Raw genomic sequence first — 26,168 nt, forward strand, 5'->3', positions numbered from 1 at the left:
CTGCGTTCTTCAATACCTGCCAATATACACTATAAATGGCTATTGTTCTCAACTGCCAAGAGAATTAAAAGGGTATTCTTAGTCATTCTTGCTTGATATTAAAATAGCCCTCATATGCTGTGGCTAGGGGTGGCTGGGGTTACAGAGGCAGCTAAGCAGGCGGTGCTATACAGTCTCCAGAGCTCCAATTCACTTCTATGTGATTACCCCTTTCAGTTGTCCGTGTGGTCTCCTGAACCTTTGGTGATCCAACAGCTGAACCCACTACTCAGAACATTAATGGGATTATGGCTTCATGCACACAACTGTATCCTTATCTCAGTCTGCAAACTACAGATACCTACAGTGTGCATGCCATGCTTTTTTCACTCCCATCAATGGAAATGACTATTCTCATCCACAATGTGGACCAGAATAGGATATGTTCCATAATTTGCAGAATGGCCACACAGATCCGCAAAAAATAAGGATGGCGTGTGACCTCATATAAATTAATAGGCCAGTATGCTACACACCAAAATGCAGCTAGCACAGGGATGGAAATACAGTCGAGTTAGTGCATGAGGCCTAATGCGACAACTTGCTACCAGCCATTCAGTAGTTAAAGAAGTGGAGACTGGTTTCATGGGAAGAAAAGTCTGGTTTCACAAAAGAAAAAAAAGTCCATTATTACACTGAAAAGTTCTTTTGCTCTCTCAGTTTCCTGGCAAAAAGACTTTAGCAGCTGTTTTATATTCATTCTTTTTCCCTTTTTCTTAATCCATGGAATTGCTGCTCTATTTCCAAATACAAAGAGTGGAGGATGTGGCACATGGAGCCTTTCTTTAACCCCCAACCTGCAAACGAAGGATCAGTGCCAATAGGCATTTCTGGTCCAGTTATTATTTGTACTGGACAAAAGAAAAATCTGTCATATAAAGGGCTTGTCCATGTTTATAAAACTATATTATAATTTGGGATTAGTGCAAGCAATCATTTTCCAAAGGCAGCCATGAGGAAATATCTTACTGACTCATGGCCAGCCCATCCTTCGACCACCTAAAAGAGAAACATTGTGGTAAAGTAGAACTAGTTTAGTTGCCCACAGCAACCAGGTTCCACCTTTTTTCCATTTTATTGGGATTGTATGTGATAGACCAACACAGAAACTAGCACGTATGTGTGAAGTGAAAAGAAAATGGTTTTTAAAGTTTTTAAAGGGGTTGTCAGGGTTCAGAGCTGAACCCGGACATACCCATATTTTCACCCAGGCAGCCCACCGGATGATGCTCCGATGCGCTCCCTGGGCTCTTTTGTTTACAATAACACACTGGCGGGTGGAAGTTTCCGCCCCGCAGTGTGTTCGGTGACATCACCGGCTCTGATGGGCGTGCTTTAGCGCTGCCCCAGCCGTTTTACTATCAGTGTCGGTGACGTTACCGGACTTCCTAGCAGCCCCATGGAAAGCCCGGTTCGTCACTGGAACTCCTGAAAATGCCTTTGCTCTGCGCAATTTAGCGCAGGGCAAAGAAGAGCATTGAAGCATGACCCCCCCCCCCCCCCCCCCCTTCCCGAGTCAATAGTCATTTGGAGTATTTCTCCACCAGCTTTGCATTTCTAGAGACTAACATTTTTATCTATTCTTCTTTGCAAAATAGCTCAAGCTCCCTCACATCGGATGGAGAGTTACTGTGAACAGCAATTTTCAAATCTAGCCACAGATTCTGAATTGGATTTAGGTCTGGAATTTGACTGGGTCTTTCTAACACATGAATATGTTGCGAGCTAAACTATTCCATTGTAGCTCTGGCTGTATGCTTAGGGTTGTTGTCCTGCTGGAAGGTGAACCTGCGCCCCAGTCTCAAGTTTTTGCAGCCTCTACCAGGTTTTCCTCCAAGATTGCCCTGTATTCAGCTCCATCCACCTTCCCATCAACGCTGACCAGCTTCCCTGTCCCTGCTGAAGAAAACCGTCCCCACAGCATGATGCGGCCACCGTTTATCACCATGGGGATGGTGTATTCAGGGTGGCGTACAGTGTTAGTCTTCTGCCACACATAGCATTTTGCATTAAGGCCAAAAAGTTAAACTTTGGTCTCATATGACCAGAGCACCTTTTTCCACTTTTGCTGTGTCCCCTACATGGCTTGTGGTAAACTGCAAACGAGAGCCCTTATAGCTTGCTTTCAAAAATTGATTTTTTTTCTTGCCACATCTGCCAAAGGCCAGATTTGTGGAATACATGACTAATAGTTGTCCTGTGGACAGATTCTCCCACCTGAGTTGTGGATCTCTGCAGCTCCACCAGAGTGACCATGGGCCTCTTGGCTCCTTCTCTAATTAGTGCTCTCCTTGCCTGGGCTGCTAGTTTAGGTGGACATTTATGTCTTGGTAGGATTGCAGTTGTGCTATACCACTAATGTTCACTAACAAACCTGTGAGGCCTCCACAGAACAGCTGTAGTTATACTGAGAATAAATTACACACAGGTGGACTGTTTACCAATTAGGTGACTTCTGAATGCAATTGGTCACACTGGCTTTTATTTAGGGGTATTAGAGTACAGGGGTTGAAAACAAATGCACAGCATACTTTTCAGAATTTTTTTTATTAAATTTTTTTTAAACGTATCATTTTCTTTTCACTTCACACATACTTGCCACTTTGTGTTGGTCTATCAAATAAAATCCCAATAAAATACATTAAGTTTGTGGGTGTAGCAAGAAAAAAATGTGGAAAAGTTCAAGGGGTATAAATACTTTTTCAAGGCACTGTAAAGAGGGTTTACTGCGCTTACTGGAGCTCCGGTGAATGATGTGGCCTCCTCGCAGCTTACTAAGCACAGCGCCGTCCATTGAATATTGGCTGTGCTTGGTATCGCAGCTCAGCCCCGTTCACTTGATTGGTACGGAGCTGTGCCCAGGGCTTCTTCAAACAGACAGGAGTGAGTCCCCTGACGATCTGATATTAATGGCCTATCCCGATGATAGGTCATCAATATGAAAATCTTGTAAACTCCTTTAGTCATTATTGTTCTACTTATTTAAACATTTTTTAATATTTTTTTAAATAAGAAAATGACATATGGTTCAATGTGCTAATGGTAATACCATATAATTGTCATTGAGCAAAAGCCATAGGCAAGCTAGTCTCTGGTGATGGAGATGACCATGGGTTTTTAGACAAACACTTCAATAATCAGTCTCCAATGCATAGAATATTTTGCATGGGCTTATTTTGCCCTATGGTTTCTGTCCGTACAATGTATAGAAGGGGGATGCACAACCTTTTCTTGTCTGAGAGCCACATTCATTCTCAGACTGAACCATTCCCAGGGACCACAACAAAATTTAAAGGGGTATTACAATTTGAGACGGTATGACATATGAAAAGTACATGCCATAAATGTCTGATAGATGCAGGATTACACTTCTAGAAGTCCCAACCATCAGGAGAATGGGTCTCCCCTTCGCCCCTGTTCATACCCGAGAAAGGAAGGGATCAGGCACACATGATTCTGTCTCCTATGTATTTTAATTGAGGCCACCTCTCCATGCTCCTGCATTACATGCCACTTCTCTCTGACATGGAAAATACATGTGAGCAGCTACCAGACACACACAAGTATGTCTATGACCAGATGGTTGCGGGTCACAGAGAAAGGCGTTGCGGGATGCATGTTGCTCCAGACTGCAAGTTATGCACCCCTGGTATAGACGTAAAGCCACAATTTCTAAAAAGCACTGGAAAGGATACAAATAATTCATAGAGAGACTTCAGGGGTAACAGTATCCAGATCAGTTATAAGAGTATCAGGTTCCGGAGTTTGCCTGATTTTGTGCTCATCCCTATCTTTTGGTAGGGACCCTGGCGGTCATGAAAATGTGAGCCTTTAATAAAGCAGTAGTCAGTCATGTCTGCTGCCACTCCAACTCCATGAGCCTGACAAAGTAATGTCTATATACTAAAGTTGCCTATATACACATTGTAATATGTGGTAAAATGACAGAAATGCAATTGCTTCTGTAATTATCTTTCCTATTTACGGTAGTCCTCGCTGTTGACATACTGACCAGACCATCTTGGGGGAATTTTTGCACAGTATATGCTGCAGTGAATAAACAGATCCCATCAACCATATAATGCCCCCTCTTTTTAGCAGCAGAAGGGTTCCTTTTTTCTATAGGCAGTAAAAACTGCACTATGAAGAAAAGCAACAATAAATTGTGGTGAGAAATAGCTTTCACTAATGAAAAATATTTCTAGTAACTCATGAAATTAGCAAAACATGCAATTTTGCCTTTGCCTCAAGACTGTGGCGGTGCAATCATTAAGGCCTTAGCCTATAAGCCCCAGCAGATACTATATTAAAGAAAACTGAAGCGCTTTAAGTCTTCCTTCCTTGGTAATAAACGTTTATTCACCAAGTCATGAGCAAGGTTTTGACCACAAACAGTCTTTATCAGACATACTTGATAAGCATGCTTATAAACATTATATTAAATATAACAATTTATTACCATGGAAGGAAGACTTGGAGTGCTGCCGTTTCCCTTAATATGGACGCGCTTATTTGTACAGTAGGACCGGGGAGCGGTGAATACATTGCTCCATGTACAGGCAGTACTCACCACTCCCTGGCCTTCTTCTGCCAGTCCCGCACACAGCATGAGGACATAGGCACGCTCCTTGACATCACGTCACTGCACAGCGTGACAAAAGCAGTGGCATCTGGAACAGGAGATGTGTGTTGATTTATTTATTTTGTCTGATCTGAGGTCTTATTAACATTGGGGGTCTGATCTAAGGTTTGATAGGGGGTCTGAGCTGAGGTCTGATTAACATTAGGGTTCTGTTCTGAGGTCTGATTAACGGAGGGGGGGGGGTCTAATTTGAGGTCTGATTAACTCGGGCTATGATCTGAGATCTGATTAACATTGGGGTCTGATTATTATTTTCCTCCTCTAAAACCTAGGCGAGTCCTATGGGCAGGTCCGTCTTATAGGGAGAAAAATACGGTAGTACTCATGGATACAACCAGTGATCACACATGGGAAATAGGTTCTGCCTACATTCCAGGGGCTGCAAAATAAAGGGAATTTCATGACCAACATTCGTTCCCGTTCATTGACCAGTGTTAAAATGGCCAGCGATCAAAGGAATAATAATAAAACACCAGTTGACCAGATTTGTCAGCAGCATATCCCCCCCAGTGTAAACAGAGAATGTGCTGGGGACAATAATGGTAACTGTATGAGGAGGGGGCAATGAATCGCTCAAACCCCTCGAAATACCTGTAACATTGAAATGGAAATGTTGATCAACCTGCTACAGATGATAATGGTGCAGAATTGAAAGAGTAATCTTTATGTATAGTGTATTATCATTAATTATTATGATTGTATTTATCATCATCTATTTAAAATCAATTTACTAAAAACTGGAGAATCATTGTAATGTGTCACAGGCATCAATGCAGTTTAGAAATCAAATGCAGACTTTGGACGGTTGCTGAATCCCTCAATTACATTGATTACAGTGCACAAAGTAAATTAATGACATGCTTCTAGGAAACCGCCATTACACAGTGCAAAGGAAGGAACGCTGCATACTAGCATCAGCAACATAAAAGATTTAAGTACAGTGGTCCCTCGATACAGTGGCCTCCGGATACAATATTTTCAACTTAGAATGGCCTTCCCTGGGCTCAGGCTGTGATCAAACCAATCAACATGCCATGTCTCTCTACCAGTGCGGTACTACATGTCCAGTACCGCCCTCTGTCTGTGCCAAGATGAGCTGCTCATTTTGATGTCAGGTGAGGACCTCTGCATGTTATTTTTCTGGTACACAGTGTGGTATACAGGACCCTGACAAAGCTCCTATCCTCATCATAGAAAGTGGATTACAGCTTCCAGGTCCTCCTGCAGACTATTATATGTTAGGACTTTCTTGATTGTCTGCTTATTTTTCTTAAATCTTGATTTTATCTTATCTTAGGATGACATTTTGGGACTTTGGAACCAATTACTAGTTTTCCATAGAGTTATGGACTCAAGTTAGAATTGTTTCAACATACCATATTCATTGGTTCCAACAGGACCATTGTAAGTTGAAGGACCACTGTACTTTTTGTCCATATGCAACTGAGCAGGCAAGTGCACTAAGGGTAGGCCCAAGCCACTGCACCCTATCTCAGGCAGCCTTTCCATCTCCTCTTTGACAGGACCAGGTGAGATGACTATGCCGTACATGGCTCTGTCAATCAAGAAGGAGAGAGAGGAAGCAGGAGGTGCAAAGGAGCACAGAGTGGCTTGGGCCCATCCTCGGTGCACTTAATTGCTCATTTGAATATGAATTAAAAGTACTTTTTCTCCAGAATGAATAAATAGTTCGCTAAGTGAAAGGTATCATTACTCTGCACTGAGCCAGCCCTACGTGGCATTGTGTTTGGTTTACCAGGGAACTTCCTGCTGACTCCCTTCAAAGCCAGATGCCAATGAATCAGTATTAAGAAACATCTTAATCATGATACACATTCCCACTAGTTTGGTCCATTCTCTTTTAGCCAGTTTACCCCTTTGTTCCAATGTCTGATACTTTGCGCCCAAGTTTCAGCCTTCCGACTGTGTCAGGCATGCCCAGAAAAAAACGTTACGTGAGCTGATGCCTAGGATTTTTTCATGTTGCAGCCATCTGCTGCGCAGGGAAAAACTATGAAGAGGAATCAGTACTAAACCAGTGCTGCAGCCCCTACATACCAGATCCCCTACATACATCTCCAGATCCTTTTTAACCCTTCCAAAAAGCTTGATGCACTACAAATCTGCTACGTCTATGCATGTAGAATGGCAATGGGGGTCATTTCCTACCAAATTGTGCCGCAAAAGTAGTGTACATGGCGTGCGCAAAATTCTTTATGCTTTGACAGTTGAGAAAAGCGTCTCCAAAAGGAGGCATAGTTGAGAGGAGTCATTAGACACACTAAGAGGGTCATTTATTACGCTGAAATATGCCTATATTAGGCGCATTTCAGGCGCAGATTGCAGTGTAGCGGCTAGTTGTACCGCAATCCGCGACTTTTTGCCAGGTCTAAGAGAGTGGGTGGGGTGTGAGCAGTGAAGGGCCAGTAGGCCCATCACATTTACCAATTTGCACACCTGTTTTAGGCGTAGAAAAAGGTCTAAATATAAGACGGCAAGGAAGCCATCTTACATTTAGAAGTGGCGGAGGATCCACCGAAGTTATGAAGAGGCCATCTAAAACGCCGGTCTTAATAAATGTGCCCCTAAAATGTTGTGCACTAATTTTTCTGGCAAAAAAATATCAGCGGAAAGTACCGTATGTCAGACATGAGGTGACATAGGCAGTAGAAAAATGTCTAACATAAGTTGTGAGCTGCACCAATGTATCATGCACCATTCGGAAAACAATTTGTACCTTTTGGCCATCTTGTAGAATAATGCATTTTGGGACAACAAACCAACACTGAGTACTATATGATATAATTGTACCAATATGCAAATGTGATGTTCACACCTGCTTCAGAAGCTCCTTTAGGGGCCTCCATCTCAGATTCCGCCAAACCAAATAGCGGACTACATTATAGTCATCCTTCAGCTCCTATATCAGAGCAGAACTATGCTAATAAAAAGTGGTGAACATAGCCAAAGACTCACTAGAGGGTTACCATGAAAAGCATCAGATGTGATCACGCAGGCAAAAATAATGACCGTGTTTGTAAGCGTTATTCACCACAAAAACAACTGTTATTTTAGCATTTGGGGCAATGGCAGTTATTTCTTCCTCTATAATTACTTTTATTACCAGATGCTTTCCTGAAACAGCTCAGTTCTCCACTAATGAATATACTGTGGTCAAATACAAGTATTGTGAGGTCCGTGTGGAAAGGTTATGGGCACTCCGAGATATACAGAAAGCAATCTCTCTGGCCACAGCTATGTAAACAGGTTATATGTTTTACAAAATTGTCTTAACAAAAGCTTTACGATGTTCTGAACTTTGTTATAGTTTTCTTATTTTATGAAAAGAAAAGAAAAAAGCTCAGAACACCAAAAACAAGACTTACAGCTTATACATGAGGATAGAAATAATATCTTGGTTGCACATAATATTTTTATCAATTTTACCTGAAGAATGGTGCTGTCCGGTTGGTTCACATTTGGTGTACTGAAACTAGCGCTACCATGTTTTGTAGTTGGCCAAAGACCGAGTAAACGACGACCACAGGTTAAAAGTCTTAAGGGGATTAAAAGAAAAAAAGTGTGTATTAGAGAAAAATAGAATATTGCCGTACTGTAGATCGAGGAAGCACAACAGCTGCAGTCAGTGTTAGTGGAATAAACATTACAGAGCTTTAACCATCTTTATTACAATTTAAGAATGTAAAGGGAGTCCAATGAAAAACATTCAACATTTTTCAAACCAGCACCTGGATTTGAACACTTTTTTATTTGCATGTAATTAAAAAATTTGTATCGCCGCTGAGCTATTCAATAAAATGTATCTGTACAGCGCCACCTGCTGTTTGTTCTTTTTCTAATTTCTCTGTCCTTTTCATCGAGATGGAAGCACATGCTCAGTTCCAGCCTTCAACTGCCACCAGCTGCAGTAGAAAGGACACAACCCCCGAGTGCATACCCCCTAAGCTGCCAGCTTGAAATAAATCTAGCAGAGCAATTGGAGCAAAGAATGGTGCCATCTTTGAATCTACGTGAGGTACAGGGCTGGTTCTAGCTTTGTTACAGGTTGTCATGTACTATATGATCTCCGATTTTCATTATTCGTGGGATAACCCCTTTAAACTTTGAAAGAAAAAAAAAAATTATCTGACATTCGTAGTCACTGGTTGACCCTTTTTACAAAACAGCAACTATAAGGATCGTTAAACCTTAGTGCAAATAATTAAATAATAATTTAAATATATTATTTAATTTAATACAATTAAATAAATAAAAAAATTACCGGTAGTATGAGACAAGTATCAAAACCAATGCAGAAAAAATCCTGTTGCTGCCTATAGAAGGCGATCAGGTGCTTCTTTATATCTTGTAGCTATCCCTGATGGACTGTATGCAACATGGTAACTCTCATTTCCAGAATTAGGGTTATCCAGACAATAGAAAAAAAAGGCTCAAATGGAATAACAGAACTAGAAGAAACAAACAGTGATACCTTACAGATCCTGGGCTGTTCCCACTTAGATTTTTCCAGGGTTCCCCGCCAGTCCGTTTTCTGGTCCCTCTCAACGCACAGGAAATAACCACACCCAATCATTGGCAGAGATGGGTCACCAATGTGGTCCGTGATTGGGTGAGCAGTAATTTCCTGTGTGCCGAGAGGGACACCAGACATCAGCGAGGACTTGGGGAGGGGGAGACCGGAGATTGGCAAGTATCACTTTTTTAATTGTATTATGCCATTCTGAACGTTAGGAAAAAAAATTAAGGGTCAGACAACCCCTGTAAACCAAAAATATAATTCCAAAGGCCCATCCTCAAATGCAAGCAGACTACTAGTAAACTGTGCTATTATCATTCAAATGAGTTAGATGAATTGTGAAATAACCCCAAAACCTGATAAACCCCAATAATAAGTGATCCACAAGTGGGTTGTCCCCTGTTGAACTTCATGGACCCAGGCATGCTTGAATGCCAATGGATTTTCTCTGGTGGGTCAGTCCAACATCACTTTACTATTAGTCTCATTAGTACTGTATTGTTAAAGGGGTTCTCTGGTTTGGAAACCCATTGTGGCATTCAAAGTAAATAAGGGGATGGTGCTTTGTCCATCACTTCACTGGAGTGTAGAACACAAAAGGGAGAATGTTTTCTTTTTGTATGCAGGTTTCTGGTGTACAAAAGTCACAATTTTGACACAAGTGACCACTTTCACAAAAGGTGGGTGGGGCATGGGCGGTGGGCTTGAAAATTGCTTCCAGGTTCCCTATAGATTTAAGTTCATCTCTGGGGCTCCCAATAGCAGTCATGTGATCAATAGATTTTTTTACTCATCATTTAGGTGAAGCTAAGGACATGTCCTAGGGCAGTGATGGTGAACCTTTTAGAGACTGAGTGCCCAAACTGCAACCTAAAACCCACTTATTTATCACCAACGCGGCAATGTAACCTGAATACTACAGTATAATGTAGTATATCTTCCATGTACTTTATCATTTAGCTATAATAGCCTGCCTACATTCAGTGTGCTGCCTGTGCCGTTCATAGTGCGCCCTGTGCTGATGATGGCAGGAAAACTCTAAGGCATATTGGTACACAATAGACTTTTTCCAGGGTGCGGGTGCCCACAGAGATGGCTCTGAGTGCCGCCTCTGGCACCCGTGCCATAGGTTCGCCATCACTGTCCTAGGGAAAGCAGATCAAAGAACTTGGATGAATGTGAGTGTAAATTATGAATTATATTAAGAACTTACTGCCTAAAGTTGAACAGGGGAGTGGTAACCCAACCCAGTGGCTGAGGGTTTCGTCTCTGCTTGTTAGCTTCAGAGGAGCTCCCAGGAGGGGGGACAGGCACCGCATGCAGTGTAATTGTTAAAAGAGTCTCTCGTGGCAGGTGGTTTATCTGGACTGGAAAACAGATCCTGCACAGGAGAATAAAAAGAAGGTAAACCACAGATGTCTGCTACAATATACTTTAAGAGCTTACAAACCATATACTGCTAAGGCCTCTTTCACACTTGTGTTGTCCGGATCCGGCGTGTACTCCATTTGCCGGAATTACACGCCGGATCCGTCTTCAAAATGCTTTCAGTGTTACTATGGCAGCCAGGACGCTATTAAAGTCCTGGTTGCCATAGTATTAGTGGGGAGCGGGGGAGCAGTATACTTACCGTCCGTGCGGCTCCCGGGGCGCTCCAGAATGACGTCAGAGCGCCCCATGTGCATGGATGACGTGCCATGCGATCACGTCATCCATGAGCGTGGGGCGCCCTGACGTCATTCTGGAGCACCCCGGGAGCCGCACGGACGGTAAGTATACTGCTCCCCCGCTCCCCACTACACTTTACCATGGCTGCCAGGATTTTAGCGTCCCGGCAGCCATGGTAACCATTCAGAAAAAGCTAAACTTCGGATCTGGCAATGCGCCGAAACGACGTTTAGCTTAAGGCCGGATCCGGATCAATGCCTTTCAATGGGCATTAATTTTGGATCCGGCCTTGCGGCAAGTCTTCAGGATTTTTGGCCGGAGCAAAAAGCGCAGCATGCTGCGGTATTTTCTCCAGCCAAAAAACGTCCCGGTCCTGAACTGAAGACATCCTGATGCATCCTGAACGGATTTCTCTCCATTCAGAATGCATGGGGATAATCCTGATCAGGATTCTTCCGGCATAGAGCCCCGACGACGGAACTCTATGCCAGAAGAAAAGAACACAGGTGTGAAAGAGCCCTAAAATATACATAAAGAGTATACAAACTATATACTGTTGCAATATGCATCAAAAGCATATAAAGCATATACTATTACAATATACATAATGAGCATACAAAAGCATACACTGCTAAAATATACATAAAAATATGCAAAGCATGTATTACTACAAAATACATATGCATTATACGAAGCATATATTCCTACGATATACATAAACAGTATATAAAGCATATACTCCTACAATATACATAAACAGTATATAAAGCATAGACTGCTAATATATATATATATATATATATATATATATATAATCACTTGAGAGGCTGCACTGTTACACAGCTAACTTTGGCTGCGCAAAGCTTGTCATGGCCATGGTCGCCGTGTAAACCCTGCCTAAAACATAATAAAATAAATAAAATTTCCTACATTCCTGTAGAGAAAGTTCACATTTTTACCATTCTGAAGATACCCGCACTTTTGGGGACTTCAGATTTCGCACATAAATCTAAACAAATGTTTCACTTCTCTGCACACAATCAATTTGTAGCTCTGATGTAGCATGTGGACTTCATTGAGGCCAGGAAGGAAACAAACACATGGAAGCCATAATGTAAGGGTAATCACGTTTCTAGCAAATCATTACGCAGCTTTATAAATGCACGAATAGAGAAACCACAGCCACACACTATCTCATGTGCAAGCAGATGTGACATTGCCTGAAACATTGGTCTGCGTAAAAGGACCATTACACAGGCCAATTATTGTCCATCGGGAATGAATTTTTTGAAAAAAAAACTCATCCCCGATAATTGGCATGATTTTGGTCCATGTAAAGGGACCATAAAAACATAACTAGTCTACCAGGCGTAAATGACTAATACTGTCTTTTCAACACATATCACATTGTCCTATGAGGCAAGTATCTTTACATCTACAAGTATTCAGTACAAGTAAAGGCATCAAATGAAAGGATTGTGAAAGCATTTGACCTAAAAACAAATGAAAGGCTGCCTGTGTAAGCATCGTCCCAAGTATGCGGCCTATTCAGAGCCGTTTCCCAAAAGAAAGCTCTGCATTTTAAAAATTGGGATTTTTCGGGGAGAGGATCGGCTACAATCACCTCTAATTAGACAGCTCCAACGTATCAAACCAAAGACAACTTCTACAACTGTGAACGCCATACACAAGGGTTTTATGTTGGCCACAGACAGTCCCGGTACAGAAAAGAATATAGGCGGCTGCAAGACACCTTGTGACTGCTTATCACAATGGGTGTCCATCAGGCATTGCCTCCAAATCCCATCACAATTGTCAGGACCGGTCAAAGAAAGTGTAATATCTGTCTATGGCCAGCTTTTTCTACAGTAGTACCTGACACATCATCAGCTCTCCTGGACAAGACATTTAAAAAGGTGACGTACTGGCAGACAGAGCCCTTAAGCACAGAAAGACCCCACATATTAAAGGTTTAACTGTCCCCTCTTTGATGTATGTCTGCTATTATCTCGATTGCCAGAAACAGTCAAAGACATACTCGAAGGATGGAAGCAGAAGATCTGCAGTGATTAGGTTAGTAGCTAGATAAGCAATCATGGTTTCTTAATGCTTAAAGGGGTTTTCCAGGATTAAACTTATCTTCCATTAAACATGCCCTGGCCATACTAACATATGTCTAATATGGTTGTATTACCTATTCTGCCCTGTTTGCCCACTTTACAAACCAGTCACATGACCTGGTTTGTTGTCTTGCTCATGTCACATGCCCCCCCCCCCCTCCCGAATTGCACTGCCCTTTGACATGATGTCAGCACTGAGAGGCAGAGTCAGGGAGGGGCTGCCTCTTTATATGTGCATGCCCCTCCACTGTGTCCACAGTCCTGCACCGCCTTTCCCGCCTCCACTGCCTTCTCCACCTCCCGCTTCATCCTTGACTTGTTGCCACTGTGTATTAGCGCTCTGATGCCACTGGTCTGTCCACAGGACGCAAAGACAGACGATTGTAATGATGACGCAGATAGTCGTCCGCTCCCCGCTTCACCATTCACCTAAGCAGCTGGCACTCCCCAGCACCAGCCCGATGTCCTGTCACACATCGCACTGCTGGGCTGTATAGAAGGAGCGGTGCCGGCTGGCAATCAGCTGTGCGATCCTCCTGCCACACAGCAACAGCGCGATATGTGAGGCAGTACCTCGTGCTGCTGGGGAGCACCGGCTTCTTAGGTGAATGGTAAAGCGGGGAGCAGACGACTCTCTGCGTCACCATTACAATCGGCTGTCTATGTGCCCTATGGACATAGAGACACCTGAGAGAGACACATACCTCAGACGAGTGGCATCAGACAGAGCTCTAATACACAGTGCGACAAGTCAAGGATGAGGCGGAGAAGGCAGTGAAGGGGCATCAATTGAGGCGGGAAAGGTGGTGAAGGACTGTGGACACGGTAGACGGACGTGCACATATAGAGGCAGCCCCTCCCTGACTCTGCCACTCAGTGCTGATATCATGTCGCAGGCAGTGCAGTTTGGGGAAGGGGGGAACATGTAACCCATCGATGTGATGTCAGCAAGACAACAAACCAGGTCACATAACTTGTAAAGTGAGCAAACAGGGCAGAATAGGTAATACAACCATATTAGATATATGTTAGTATGGCCAGGGCATGTTTAATGGAAGATAAAAGTTTCATCCTTTACACACCTGTGTCACTGTAGACCAGGCATCCTCAAACTGCGGCCCTCCAGCTGTTGCAAAACTACAACTCCCACAATGCCCTGCTGTAGGATGATACCTGTAGGCTGTTCGGGCATGCTGGGAGTTGTAGTTTTGCAACAGCTGGAGGGCCGCAGTTTGAGGGTGCCTGCTGTAGACGGTGAAAAATCAACATCAACCTCTTAAGGCTGTTTTAGATTAGTAGATCGTTACGATTCGAATGCCAGCAATTCATGGCAGACGATAATCGTGTAATGTGAATGTATGCAGCAACTGAACGATTTTACTAAAAATGCTTGTGAAATCGCTGATGCAAACAAGTAAATTATCATAATGGCAATGTAAAGGTGCAATCGTGTGATCTTTCGCCAATAGGAAGGTTGACTAGACCTGTCTGAGCAAGAGTATACAACTGAATATGAATGAATTTGTGCACGATACTCCCTGCATGTGAACGCTTGTTATCACCGGCGTTGTGTCGGTAGGTCACTTGTGTCGTCAATCGCTTGAACGATTATCTGCTCAGGGCGAGGAGAAGCCGATTGTCGAGTAGGAAACATTCCTTCCTGGCAGTCGGCTGCTTGTTAAGTGGAGACGAAGTGCTACATTTACCTGCAGCGATCACCTCCACAGTATGAGAATGAGCAATTACTGCTTCTATCGCTTGTCCCCATACAAAATCATTGCTTCTGGGCAGCACAATCTGCAGCCTGGGAACAATGATTGAGCTGCCCACAACTCCAATCATTTCACATGATGAACTAACATTTCACTCGTTCATTGGGTGATCTGCGGCACCTTTAAAAAGGCAGATCATCGGGAATGAACATTTGTAGGAACATTCGTTCCCAATAATCAGCCCAAATATTAGGGTTATCTAAACCCACCTTAGGCTACTTTCACACTAGAGTTTTTTACTGAATCCGTCATGGATCAGCTAAAACGCTTCCATAACTGATAATACAACCGTCTGCATTAGTTATTAATGGATCCAGTTGTATTATCTGTAACATAGCCAAGACAGAGCCGTCATGAACTCCATTGAAAGTCAATGGAGGACGGATCCGTTTTCTATTGTGTCAGAGAAAATGCATCAGTCCCCATTGACTTGCATTGTGGTCTATGACGGATCCATTTTGCTCCGCATCCCAGGACGGAAAGCAAACAGCAGCATGCTGTGGTTTGCTCTCTGGTACGAGAATGGAACAGAATGCATTTTGGAGCATTTTGTTCTGTTCAGTTACGTTTCGTCCCCATCGACAATGGATGGGGACAAAATGGAAGCGTTTTTTTCCAATATTGAAACCCTATGACTTGATCTCAACAGCTATGTAGGGTAAAAGACTAACCAAGTAGAGCCCTATTTTCTGCAAAATAAATAATTTCATAACCAACATTGAAAAAAGATTACCGTATTTTCAAGGCGTCTTACCAAAATACATAAAAAAATATAATAATCTAATCAACACATGCTGTAACTGCAAATGCTAAACTATACGCATCTGGGCATTCATTTAATGTATAGTGTATGCCTTTATACTGTTCAAACACATGGCATAGCATAAGTGGATGTCACAATGGGACAAGTAAAGGAACTAAGTAGGACAGTGTACCCAGTCCTTATCAAGAGTGGAATACCACAACAAATGGCTAGACACCAAACAATAATTAAATACAGGATGAGCAACACGTTCTCAGAGAAATCATAAATCACAGGTACTCATGCTGTCCTCTATTACACTCGTATTTTCCCAAGAACTTCAGTTTTTTACACTAACGGGTGTTCACCTATGATTTCCCAATTTGATGCAGACACTCAATTACTGCACATTACCTTACTGCTGACTGCCCTCCCAGTGCCAGGCCCAATAAGGTTAATGTTGTTGGAAATCAGATACAAAAGCTGTGGGAACCACAGGGAACTCCCATATCTTCTGATCCCTTTAAATCAATCCCAAGGTTACAGGAGGTCCAGCTCATAAAAGTTTCAGACTGATGAACATACTGCACTATGTGCAATATAAAGGCTTTCATCTGCCATTCAGAACTTCAGACTGCGATACAAGCTGTGCTGTATTCTCTTGTCACAGGACATAACTAATCCAGATCTCAACAGTTTTCATATCTCATGGGACTTCTACCTCCACCTTTCTTCTCTGCTGTATCTAGTCCAACTCTGCTTTTAATCTCTTTTCTCCGTCTTTTCCTGTCCCCTTGTCTTCTTTGTCCGTCTTGCTAGAAGCCATCAGGCACTTTCTAATTTTATCTGGTTTTCCACATGCTTGCTGTTGCTCCTCGCAGGGAGGGAACAGGGCATGGACAGAGTCAATTCCTGCAGGCTATTTTGGGAGCACAGCTGAGATGTAAGACCCTGTGGACTGCAGAAAACAAAGGTGCAGCCCAGGAACTTCTAAAGGACAAAACCCTCCGAGTGTCCTACTATGAGCACAAGTGTGATAGTTCAATAAGGCCCAACAAGTCAGGTCATGTATTATGTTAGCGTGGTTATTTCCAGAAAGTACACAAAGTAATCAGGTTCTCAAACAAGAGAATAATAGAGTATATAATAAGGTGCTCTATCAATCTGCTTTATGATTGCACTTAGGAAAACAAGTACCAATAGCACATAGTCCAGAAATCCTGTTAATCTGGTAGGTGACAAGAATAGTCCTCTGCTTTTGGGGTTAAAGAAGATGGGACACAGTACAATGCATTCAGAAAGTCTGCTCTTTCCCTTTTTTTTTATATATTTTATGTTGCACCCATGTGCTAAAATAAAAATAAAATTCAGGGTTTTTCCCCCATCATTCTGCACTGTACACCCCATAATGACAAAATGAAAACAAAATGTTCCAAATCTTTTCTAATTTATTGAAAAGGAAAAGCTAAAATACTGCATTGACTCAAGTATTCAGACCCTTTAGTCATGACTTAGTTGAAGCATCTTTGGCAGTGATCACAGTCTACAGTCTTCTTGGGTATGATGCCAGAAGGTCTGCACACCTGGATTTGGGGATTGTCTGCCATTCTTCTCTACAGATCATCTCAAGCTCTGCCAGGTTGGATGAAGACTGTCGATAGACAGCCATTTTCAGGTTTCTCCAGAAAATGTTTGATTGGGTTCAAATTAGGGCTCTGGCTGTGCCACGCATGGACATTTACAGATTTATCCCTAAGCTTCTCCTGTGTTGTCTTGGCTGTGTGCTTAAGGTCACTGTCTTGTTTGAAGGTGAACCTTCAGACCAGTCGGAGGTCCAGATCAGGTTTTCATTAAGAATATTTCTGCACTTTGCTCTATTCAGCTTTCCCTTAACCCTGACCAGTCTCTATCCCAGCCACTGAAAAACACCCCACATGATGATGCTACCACCACCATGCTTCATTATAGGGATGATATTGGGCATGTGACGAACAGTGCCTGGTTTCATCCAACAGCACGCTTACAATTGAGGTAAAAAAGTTACATCTTTTTTTTGCATACTCTAGGTGGACTTTCATTTGTCTTTTACTGAGGAGAGACTTCTTTCTGACCTCTCTGCCATACAGCTCAGATTGATGGAATACTGCAGTGATGGTTGACCTTCTGGAAGTTTCTCCCATCTAGACACAGGATCTTTGGAGCTCAGCCAGAGTGACTATTGGGATCTTTATCCCCTTTCTTACCAAGATCCTTCTCCCCCCCCCCCCCCACCTCAATTACTTAGTTTGTTAGGGCATCCAGATCTAGGAAGAGTCCTGGTTGTTGTAAACGTCTTCCATTTAAGAATAATGAAGACCATTGTGCTCTTGGGATCTTTAAGTGCAGCAGACATTTATTGTACCCTTCTTCAGATCTGTGCCTCCACACAATCATGTATGTGAGCTCTACAGTCAGTTCTTTACCCCTCATGGCATGGTTTTTGCTCTGATACACATTGTCAACTGTGAGACCTTATAAAGACAGGGGTTTGTCTTTCCAGATCATTTCCAATTAAGTGAATTTACAATAGGTGGACTCCAACCACGGTGTACAATCATCTCAAAGATGATCAAGATTTCAAGTGTCATAGCAAAGGATCTTAAATGGGTTGTTCGCTTTTTTATATTGATGACCTATCCTCAGGATAGGTCATCAATATCAGAACGGTGCGGGGGCCGACTAGGATGGCTCCGTCCTATTCACTTGAACAGGAAGAGCCTTCTTACCGAAGTGAATAGGGGAGGAGGAGTTGTAGCACCCCTGCCGATCTGATATTGATGACTCATCTTGAGGATGGATCATCAATATAAAAAAAATATAATTTTTGTGTTTTTTTGTTTTTTAGCACAAGGCCGCAAGATAACAAAATGTAAAAAAAAAAGGGAAGGTGTCTGAAGACTTTCAGAATGCATAGTATACCTAGTAGTGTAACTCCTCAGCCTACATTACACTCAGGAGACAGCAAGCACACCATCACACTGCTACCGATGTTCACACCATTTGGCCCTGATGTTTAGGCACAGGCACTGACACTGACATTGTTTTGCAAAACAAGAATAGGCATTGTTACAATGGGTCTGGCAAAAAGTGCGGAAAGCACACGGACCACATCCGTACTTTGTGGATCCGCGATTTGGATACAGTCATGTGAATGTAGTGGTGGGGTGGCACAGACAAGGTTGTGATGCACGGCCAAATGCCACACAGCTTTCTGGATGAAACAACTGTTTTCCGTCAAATTCATGCAGCCATTGAACAATCAATTTAAAAACTAAGGCGACCAAACACCACTGTGGCCTCTCTTAAGAAATATATTCAGATTATTAGGGCTTACATTTGGTCCCAAACGATGAGATGAAACAGGTACTTGTACATATGAATCCTGCGAGTTTGTAGGGGACTGCACAGCTCCTTGCCTCCATGACTCAGAGAACAGGATACGTAGAAATCTTCAAAACTGTATGGAGACAATAACATACAAACTTTAGGCATTGGTGGTCCTATTGCCCAATTTGCCAAACTTAATTTAATACTGTAAAATTATAGAACAGAATACACAGTCTTAATACACAAGCCATATTTTCTCTATTGTGCAAATTCTAACAATTTGGTCTGTGAAATGACATATTCATCTAGGCACAAACATTACTATGTAAACATCTTGGGCACCATAGTTTTCTTAATTAGCTTTTGGATCTTTATGTCTCTTGCTGTCATTTGTGCTTAAAATTAAACAACTGTACTTGTCCTGAACAATAAAATGGTACAATGTGGATACTGCACATAAAGCCAGCTATAATGCACACATAAAGCTAGCCACAATGATCATGGTTCCAAGGAATCTTCGTTTATGCCTGTTGATCCAGTGGAAGACAAAGAAAAACTGTATGACATGAAACAACTGGCCTTGCAGTTATGTCTACACTGTCTAAAATGTAATAATATCCACATGGGATATCTGCTACGTGAATTGTAATTCCAGAAGAATCAAAGGCACAACAGGCCATGCTGCGGAAATTACCCTCAAATCTGTCCATCCTTCCTTCTGCTATCTGTGAATATGGTTTCCTTCTTGCACATTCACATAGATTGTACCGTAGCTTGTGGATTTTGGGGTTAGAACCCTCCTTAAAACTTGAAGTAATACTGATATCAATTTGGGCAAAATATCAATATGCATTTATTAGGAGATGACGTGACAATCTGTTCCACCTTCTTTACACGCTGCACATGGTAAACTGACACTTAAGGGAACCTGTCATCAACTTTGTGCTGCCTATACTAACGCAGCATAAAGTAGAGACAGGCGAGTTGATTTCAGTGGTCTGTCATTTATAAGTTAAAATTAAGTGGTTGCCAAGAACCAACATGACAATCATTGCAGACTGGGCCAGGAAAAGAGTCACGGCCACCGGAGAAGAGTCCTGGTTATTCATGAATTCCTGCTCTCCTGCCACCTGCTGATGACTGACAGTCTCCTACCTAGTTTTCTCCCTTTCTATCTAGGAGAGATCTGCCAATCATCAGCAGATGGTGAGAGAGCAGGAGATGATGTATAACCAGGACTCTTCTCAGGTAGGTTGGACTCTTCTCAAGGTCTGGGCTGTAATGATTATGATGCTGGTTCTCAGCAACCATGTACTTTTAGCTCATGAATGGCACACCGCTGACATCAGCATTTCTGTCACTATTTTATGCTGCCCTCAGTGAGGTTAGCATAAAGTTGATGACAGGTTCCCTTTAATGCAGGTTTAGACGGGCCGATGGATCGGCCGATTGTTGGGAACGAACGATTCCATCCCGACAGTCGGCTGCTTGTTCAGTGAAGGAGACTGCTGCATTTGCATGCAGGGATCTCCTTCACAGTATGAGGACGACCGATCACTATTGTGATCCCTCGTCCCCAAGCAGAATCATTGTTTCTGGGCAGCAGATCGCTGTTTAGAGAGCAGGATCTTCTGCCCGGAAATGATGATTGATGTGCCTGCAGGAACAACAGGATCACCAGATGAATGAGCGGTTTGTACGTTCATCGTGTGATCGGCGGCACATTTAGATGGCCAGATTATCGGGAATGAGCAGTCAAAGTTAGGGCTGAAACGATTATTCGAATAACTCGATTAAATCGAGTCAAAAAATTCATCGATGCAGTTTCCCTGCATCGAGGAATCGTTCAGATCACGTGATCACGGAGCGGGAGTGAAATTAAGCGTCTCACTCACCGCTTCCGTGTCCTCCGGAGCCAGAGAGGCAGGACTGAGCGGCCGGCACAGCGGAGGGAGGAGGAGGAGGGAGTCTCTCCCTCCCCACTGTGCGCGGCTGCCGCTGAAGACCAAGTAGGAGGAGGAGGGGAAGAGGGGAGGGGAGGGACTGTGGCCACTGCACCACCAATGAATGTGCCGGCCATATCCCACAGGGTCCCCCTCCTCCCCCCCATCATTGGTGGCAGTGTCTGTTCCGATCGGAGCCCCAGCAGTGTAATGCTGGGGCTCCGATCGGTTACCATGGGAGCCAGGACGCTGCTTAAGTCCTGGCTGCCATGGTATGTTAGTAGTGAGCAGAGAGCAGCGCATTATACTCACGTGCGCTGTGGCCGCCGGTCGCACCTTCTTCTGTCTGTGCGGCGGATTGCTAATGCTTACAGCATTAGCAATGCGCCGCACAGACCTATGAGAAGGAGCGACCGGCGGCCACAGCGCACGTGAGTATAATGCGCTGCTCTCTGCTCACTACTAACATACCATGGCAGCCAGGACTTAAGCAGCGTCCTGGCTCCCATGGTAACCGATCGGAGCCCCAGCATTACACTGCTGGGGCTCCGATCGGAACTGACACTGCCACCAATGATGGGGGGGAGGAGGGGGACCCTGTGGCCACTGCCACCAATGATTAATACTGGGGAGGGGGGGAGGGAGGGGGGGGGGGTTGCGTTACCAGAGGGGGCATATCAGAGGCTGGGGGAGGCAGATCAGAGGCTGGGGGGAGGGAGGGGAGGCAGATCAGAGGCTGGGGGGAGGGGGGAGGCAGATCAGAAGCTGGGGGGAGGGGGGGAGGCAGATCAGAGGCTGGGGGGAGGCAGATCAGAAGCTGGGGGGAGGGGGGGAGGGAGATCAGAGGCTGGGGGGGAGGCAGATCAGAGGCTGGGGGGGAGGCAGATCAGAGGCTGGGGGGGAGGCAGATCAGAGGCTGGGGGGGGGAGCCAGATCAGAGGCTGGGGGGGAGCCAGATCAGAGGCTGGGGGGAGCCAGATCAGAGGCTGGGGGGGCCAGATCAGAGGCTGGGGGGGGCCAGATCAGAGGCTGGGGGGGGCCAGATCAGAGGCTGGGGGGGGCCAGATCAGAGGCTGGGGGGGGGCCAGATCAGAGGCTGGGGGGGGCCAGATCAGAGGCTGGGGGGGGCCAGATCAGAGGCTGGGGGGGCCAGATCAGAGGCTGGGGGGGGGGAGCCAGATCAGAGGCGGGGGCAAGCAGATCAGAGGCTGGGGGGAGGCAGATGGAGAGAGAGTGGTTAATGGAGGCTGCAAGCACCACCTTGGCATGTATAAAGTTATTGGTTTAGAGAGGGGTTAATGAAGGCACCTCCGATGCTTTCATTAACCTCTTCAGACCAATAACTTTATACATGCCTAATGCCAAGGTGCTTCCATTAACCCCTCCAAACCCAATGGGCATGTATAAAGTTATTGGTTTGGAGGGGTTAATGGAAGCACCTTGGCATTAGGCATGCCTTCAAACCAATAACTTTATACATACCTAATTACGTACGTTATTTTAAGTAGCTTTTTCTTATTAGATTACTCGATGAATCGAGAAATATAATCGATAGAATACTCGATTACAAAAATATTCGTTTACTGCAGCCCTAGTCACAGTAATGGTCGGTTCCAGATAATCTGGATGATTATTGGTTCATGTAAATCCACCGTTAGCAATGAAATAGTACTCATTATAGAGACCATGTGTGCCCATACAGATTCAATAGTGACAGCTACTCTTCCTGACTTCTCCATACAAATACATGCTCTCCAAGCATGCATGTCTTCTGAATAGGCAGGAAGAATAAGGCACTGCCAGATACCTTTGGTGGTGGCTTATCTCATCTGGAAACAAGAGAATTGGCCATTGAAATACAGCATGCTTAATTCTTCTTTCTCCGATGTGACCTGTCAACAGACAGCTGGAAGGCACCTATATACATAACATGGACCACTGGTCCCACCAAAATCAGCAGGTTTGGCCAACTGTGCTCTAAAGGGGTCTTTATAACCATTATTCTAAAAGCCATTTGAAGGGTGTTGATAAATCGTATAACCCAGTGGGGTAACTCAAAGCACCTACCATGTGCCTTTGCAATACTGGTGCCCTCTTAAGGGGTGAGGGATTTTGGACTCTCTTAGGCAGCAGGGCCCAGGTGTGGCACAATATAAACCCAGCAGCATGATTCTTGTCTACACCCTCCATGGCTGACCGCGCTGAATACGCTCGTGTGAAATTACCCAATGTAAACTATTAAATGTTGTGGTCTTCATTGTTACATTATGTAGACTGTATTTCAGTCTTAATTTATCTTTAAGCTGGACATTCTAGCGTGTAAGAGCCTCTAAGACGCTGTGACTGTGTGGGGGAGGAAAGCATAGGAATACATATAAACAGATTAGAGATGAGGGGGCACGTGATCTATGGTACATGAACAAGTGGAGCCAGTGCCCAGCTGCAAGCCTCCATCCCCACCCTTTCCAAAGAGATTCACAAGGCAAGTTGTAACAGATTTATTAAGGGAGGGGTGAGGGTGTAGAGAAAAATACCAAAGGTCACGCTCTCCCCATTTCTACACCTCCTCTAATCTCCACCTCTTCCCATAGCATAACAGAAAGAATGAAAGGCACCTTTAAACAAAGGGGACCCCCTCCCTCCCAAACTCCCTGATGTTGCAGCCTAGGACAAGCAGAGCAAATCCTGGAACTGACCATCTGTCAGTGCACTGAGCAGGGGGAGGGAGGGAGAGGCTGGGAGAATGAGGAAGCTATGGGACAAGAGCAGAGAATTCCAGCACAGCTGCGAGCAGAGGGGAGCGGCTGAATGAACTGCTCCCTATTCATCCCATGGCACTCATGATCAGGAGACAGAAAGGCCGAGCATGAGGGGAGGGACTGGCAACAACTACTGTCTTCATCAGCCCCCTGCGGTCAGTGTCTCAAAGTCAAATGATGCATTAAAGGGTTTGCATTTACAATGTCAGTCCCTTATGTACTATGCAGGCAGCTCAATCGCATTTCATCCTTCTTTTGCATGGGAAAAAATGCTTTATATACACTATTTTTATTTTACTCATTTAAGCCTCATTCACACATCAGTGTTCGGTCAGTGATTTTGAGCAAAAAACAGGTGCGGCTCTAAACACAGAACAGGTGCAGATCTTTCACTTATACCTTATGTCTGTGTCCTGTGTCTTATGTCCTGGCTTTGGCTCACAATCACTGATGGAAATCACTGACCAAAACACTGACGTGTGAATGAGGCTTTATATGGCATTGACTTTTTCCACACTGCTTTACAGACATTATCGTCACTCTCTGTCCCCAGTGGAGCTCACAATCTAAAGACATACTGATAGGGAACTTAAAGTGTGGGAGGAAACCAGAGGAGCCTGAGGAAACCCAAGAAAACATGGGGAGAACATACAAACTCCATGCAGATGTTGAGGAACCTAGAACCCCAGTGTTAACCACTGAGCCACTGTGCTGCCATCTACATGAAGATGAAATTAAGATTGTGGTTAGGGAAAAAAAAAATATCTATCTACGGCTACTAGTTGTACCGAGGTGTAGCTACGTACTAGCCCCCCATTATCTACTTTTCTATGTGACAAAGGGGCTTTTGGCCCCTACAAACACCAGGGCTCAGGTGTAAACAATCTTTTCCCCACCCCATAGTTACACCAAAGAGCAGTAGTATCTCACCACATCTAAAAATGCCCATAAACCAGATACTTTTGACCTACACATATGAAATTCTCTTTGAAACAATACACATGGAGTCCTGTGACAAGACATTTGATATCTAGCTCATTCATAGACACCCATGTGATTCTATGGAGCATCTGGTGCTAAAAATGTCCTATAACCTGGAAAATAAGACCAAAGTTTTAACAGTTGCCTGTATCTCACCTGGTAGCCCATGAAATGGGGATCCGGTGTGCTGCATACACTGTAAAGGCTAGCGGGCTTGTAAGGAGTGATGAGTCTTGGGTCATGCTTAGCTTGCGTTCAGCATGTAGCACCGTCTGGAAATCAGCATTGAACGTGCTACAGTACAGATGAACTAAATCCAAGATGGCTGCTGTAAGGCTCTCCACAACTTTTTCTGTAAAAGAGTGAATTGTACATGATTCACATAAGATTAAAGTCAAAATAATTACTTTTTTCACCATGTTGGTTGGTGCACTCCAACAGCCAAAATCATTTGCCAATGCAAGAAATACACCAGATGCACCTCTTGTAGTCCTGAAGAACTGAAAAAACTGAATCTAGGTTCACATGGTAAAATTTGATAACTGTAAATTACAATAAATAAATAAATAAATAAATAAGGGTTTGGATGGAGTGATTTTCAAAAAAAAATGTTAATGACTCCTCTATACCACTGGCTGTGGTCAGAATGCGAGTAGAAAATCATTGCACTACGGTAAGGTGGGAGGTGCTAATTTCAAACTTCCGCACTCTATACACTGTGACACTGATTTATCATTCCTTCACTCCAGATTTCTGGCATCAAAAATGAAACTTAAAATTTCTGATAGGAATTAGACATAGGCTACTCTCACAAGTGTGGCACAGCTCTGCGGCAGGCTGTTCCTGCAGAGAATGCCGGGAACCAGTCAGACAGAAGCCGCTGTGGCCGTCATATTTACTGGGGGGCTGCCGGATCTGATTATAGTTAATGGGATCCAGCGGGCAGGCAGCAATTTATGGCTATGCTGGATCTTTAGAACTCCAGCAGTCTGTTCTCTGCCAGAACAGCCTGCCGGAGAGCTGTGCCACTTGTGTAAAACTAGCCGTTTAGGCGTTACCAATGCTGAAACAACTATACATCGGACAGAAAGGTCACATGCATGGGTCCTATTCAAATAAACACCAGAGCTACAAGGTAACAACTGATCAGTAGGGGTGCAGGGTTTCGGACCCAGGTCGATCTAATATTATTGATTGTCGATCCCGAGAACAGGCTATCAACATCAAATACCTGGACAACCCCTTTAAAGTGGTATTCCCAGTAGGTACAGGCGGTAACCTTGGGCTTAAAGAAAGGGAAGCAACTCTACTAATTGTGAGGTTAGTGAATACAGTCATAATACCAGTATTATGCAGTTTTTTAAATATATTAAAGTTGGAGCATGCAATGAAATTTTATACGGCACATTAAACTTTCAATGACATAGCAATAAACTTCAGTTATGTAAAACCAGTTTGTGATGCGCAAGATAAGTATATACTAGATGTACTGTCTCCGAAAAACATTTCTTTTTACTAATAATTATGGTTTATAGGTATTTCTTCATCAAATAATTAAGTATTAAAAAGCTAAATTTCTGCCAGTCATTCCTCAAAGAA

General features: G+C 43.7%; 1 protein-coding gene across 1 annotated transcript in view; it reads right to left on the reverse strand.

Moving 5' to 3' along the window:
- PIK3C2B (phosphatidylinositol-4-phosphate 3-kinase catalytic subunit type 2 beta) overlaps positions 1–26,168 on the reverse strand; it is a 141,401-nt gene that overhangs the window by 52,137 nt on the left and 63,096 nt on the right. The window contains exons 11-14 of the mRNA XM_044288410.1: positions 24,726–24,921; positions 18,894–19,016; positions 10,432–10,599; positions 8,129–8,237 (exon numbers count right to left, since the gene is read on the reverse strand). Of these exons, the coding sequence (XP_044144345.1) occupies positions 8,129–8,237; positions 10,432–10,599; positions 18,894–19,016; positions 24,726–24,921 (596 nt within the window). The remainder of the gene's footprint in view (positions 1–8,128; positions 8,238–10,431; positions 10,600–18,893; positions 19,017–24,725; positions 24,922–26,168) is intronic.

The sequence above is a fragment of the Bufo gargarizans genome, chromosome 3, assembly GCF_014858855.1.
Source record: "Bufo gargarizans isolate SCDJY-AF-19 chromosome 3, ASM1485885v1, whole genome shotgun sequence".
NCBI lineage: Eukaryota > Metazoa > Chordata > Amphibia > Anura > Bufonidae > Bufo > Bufo gargarizans.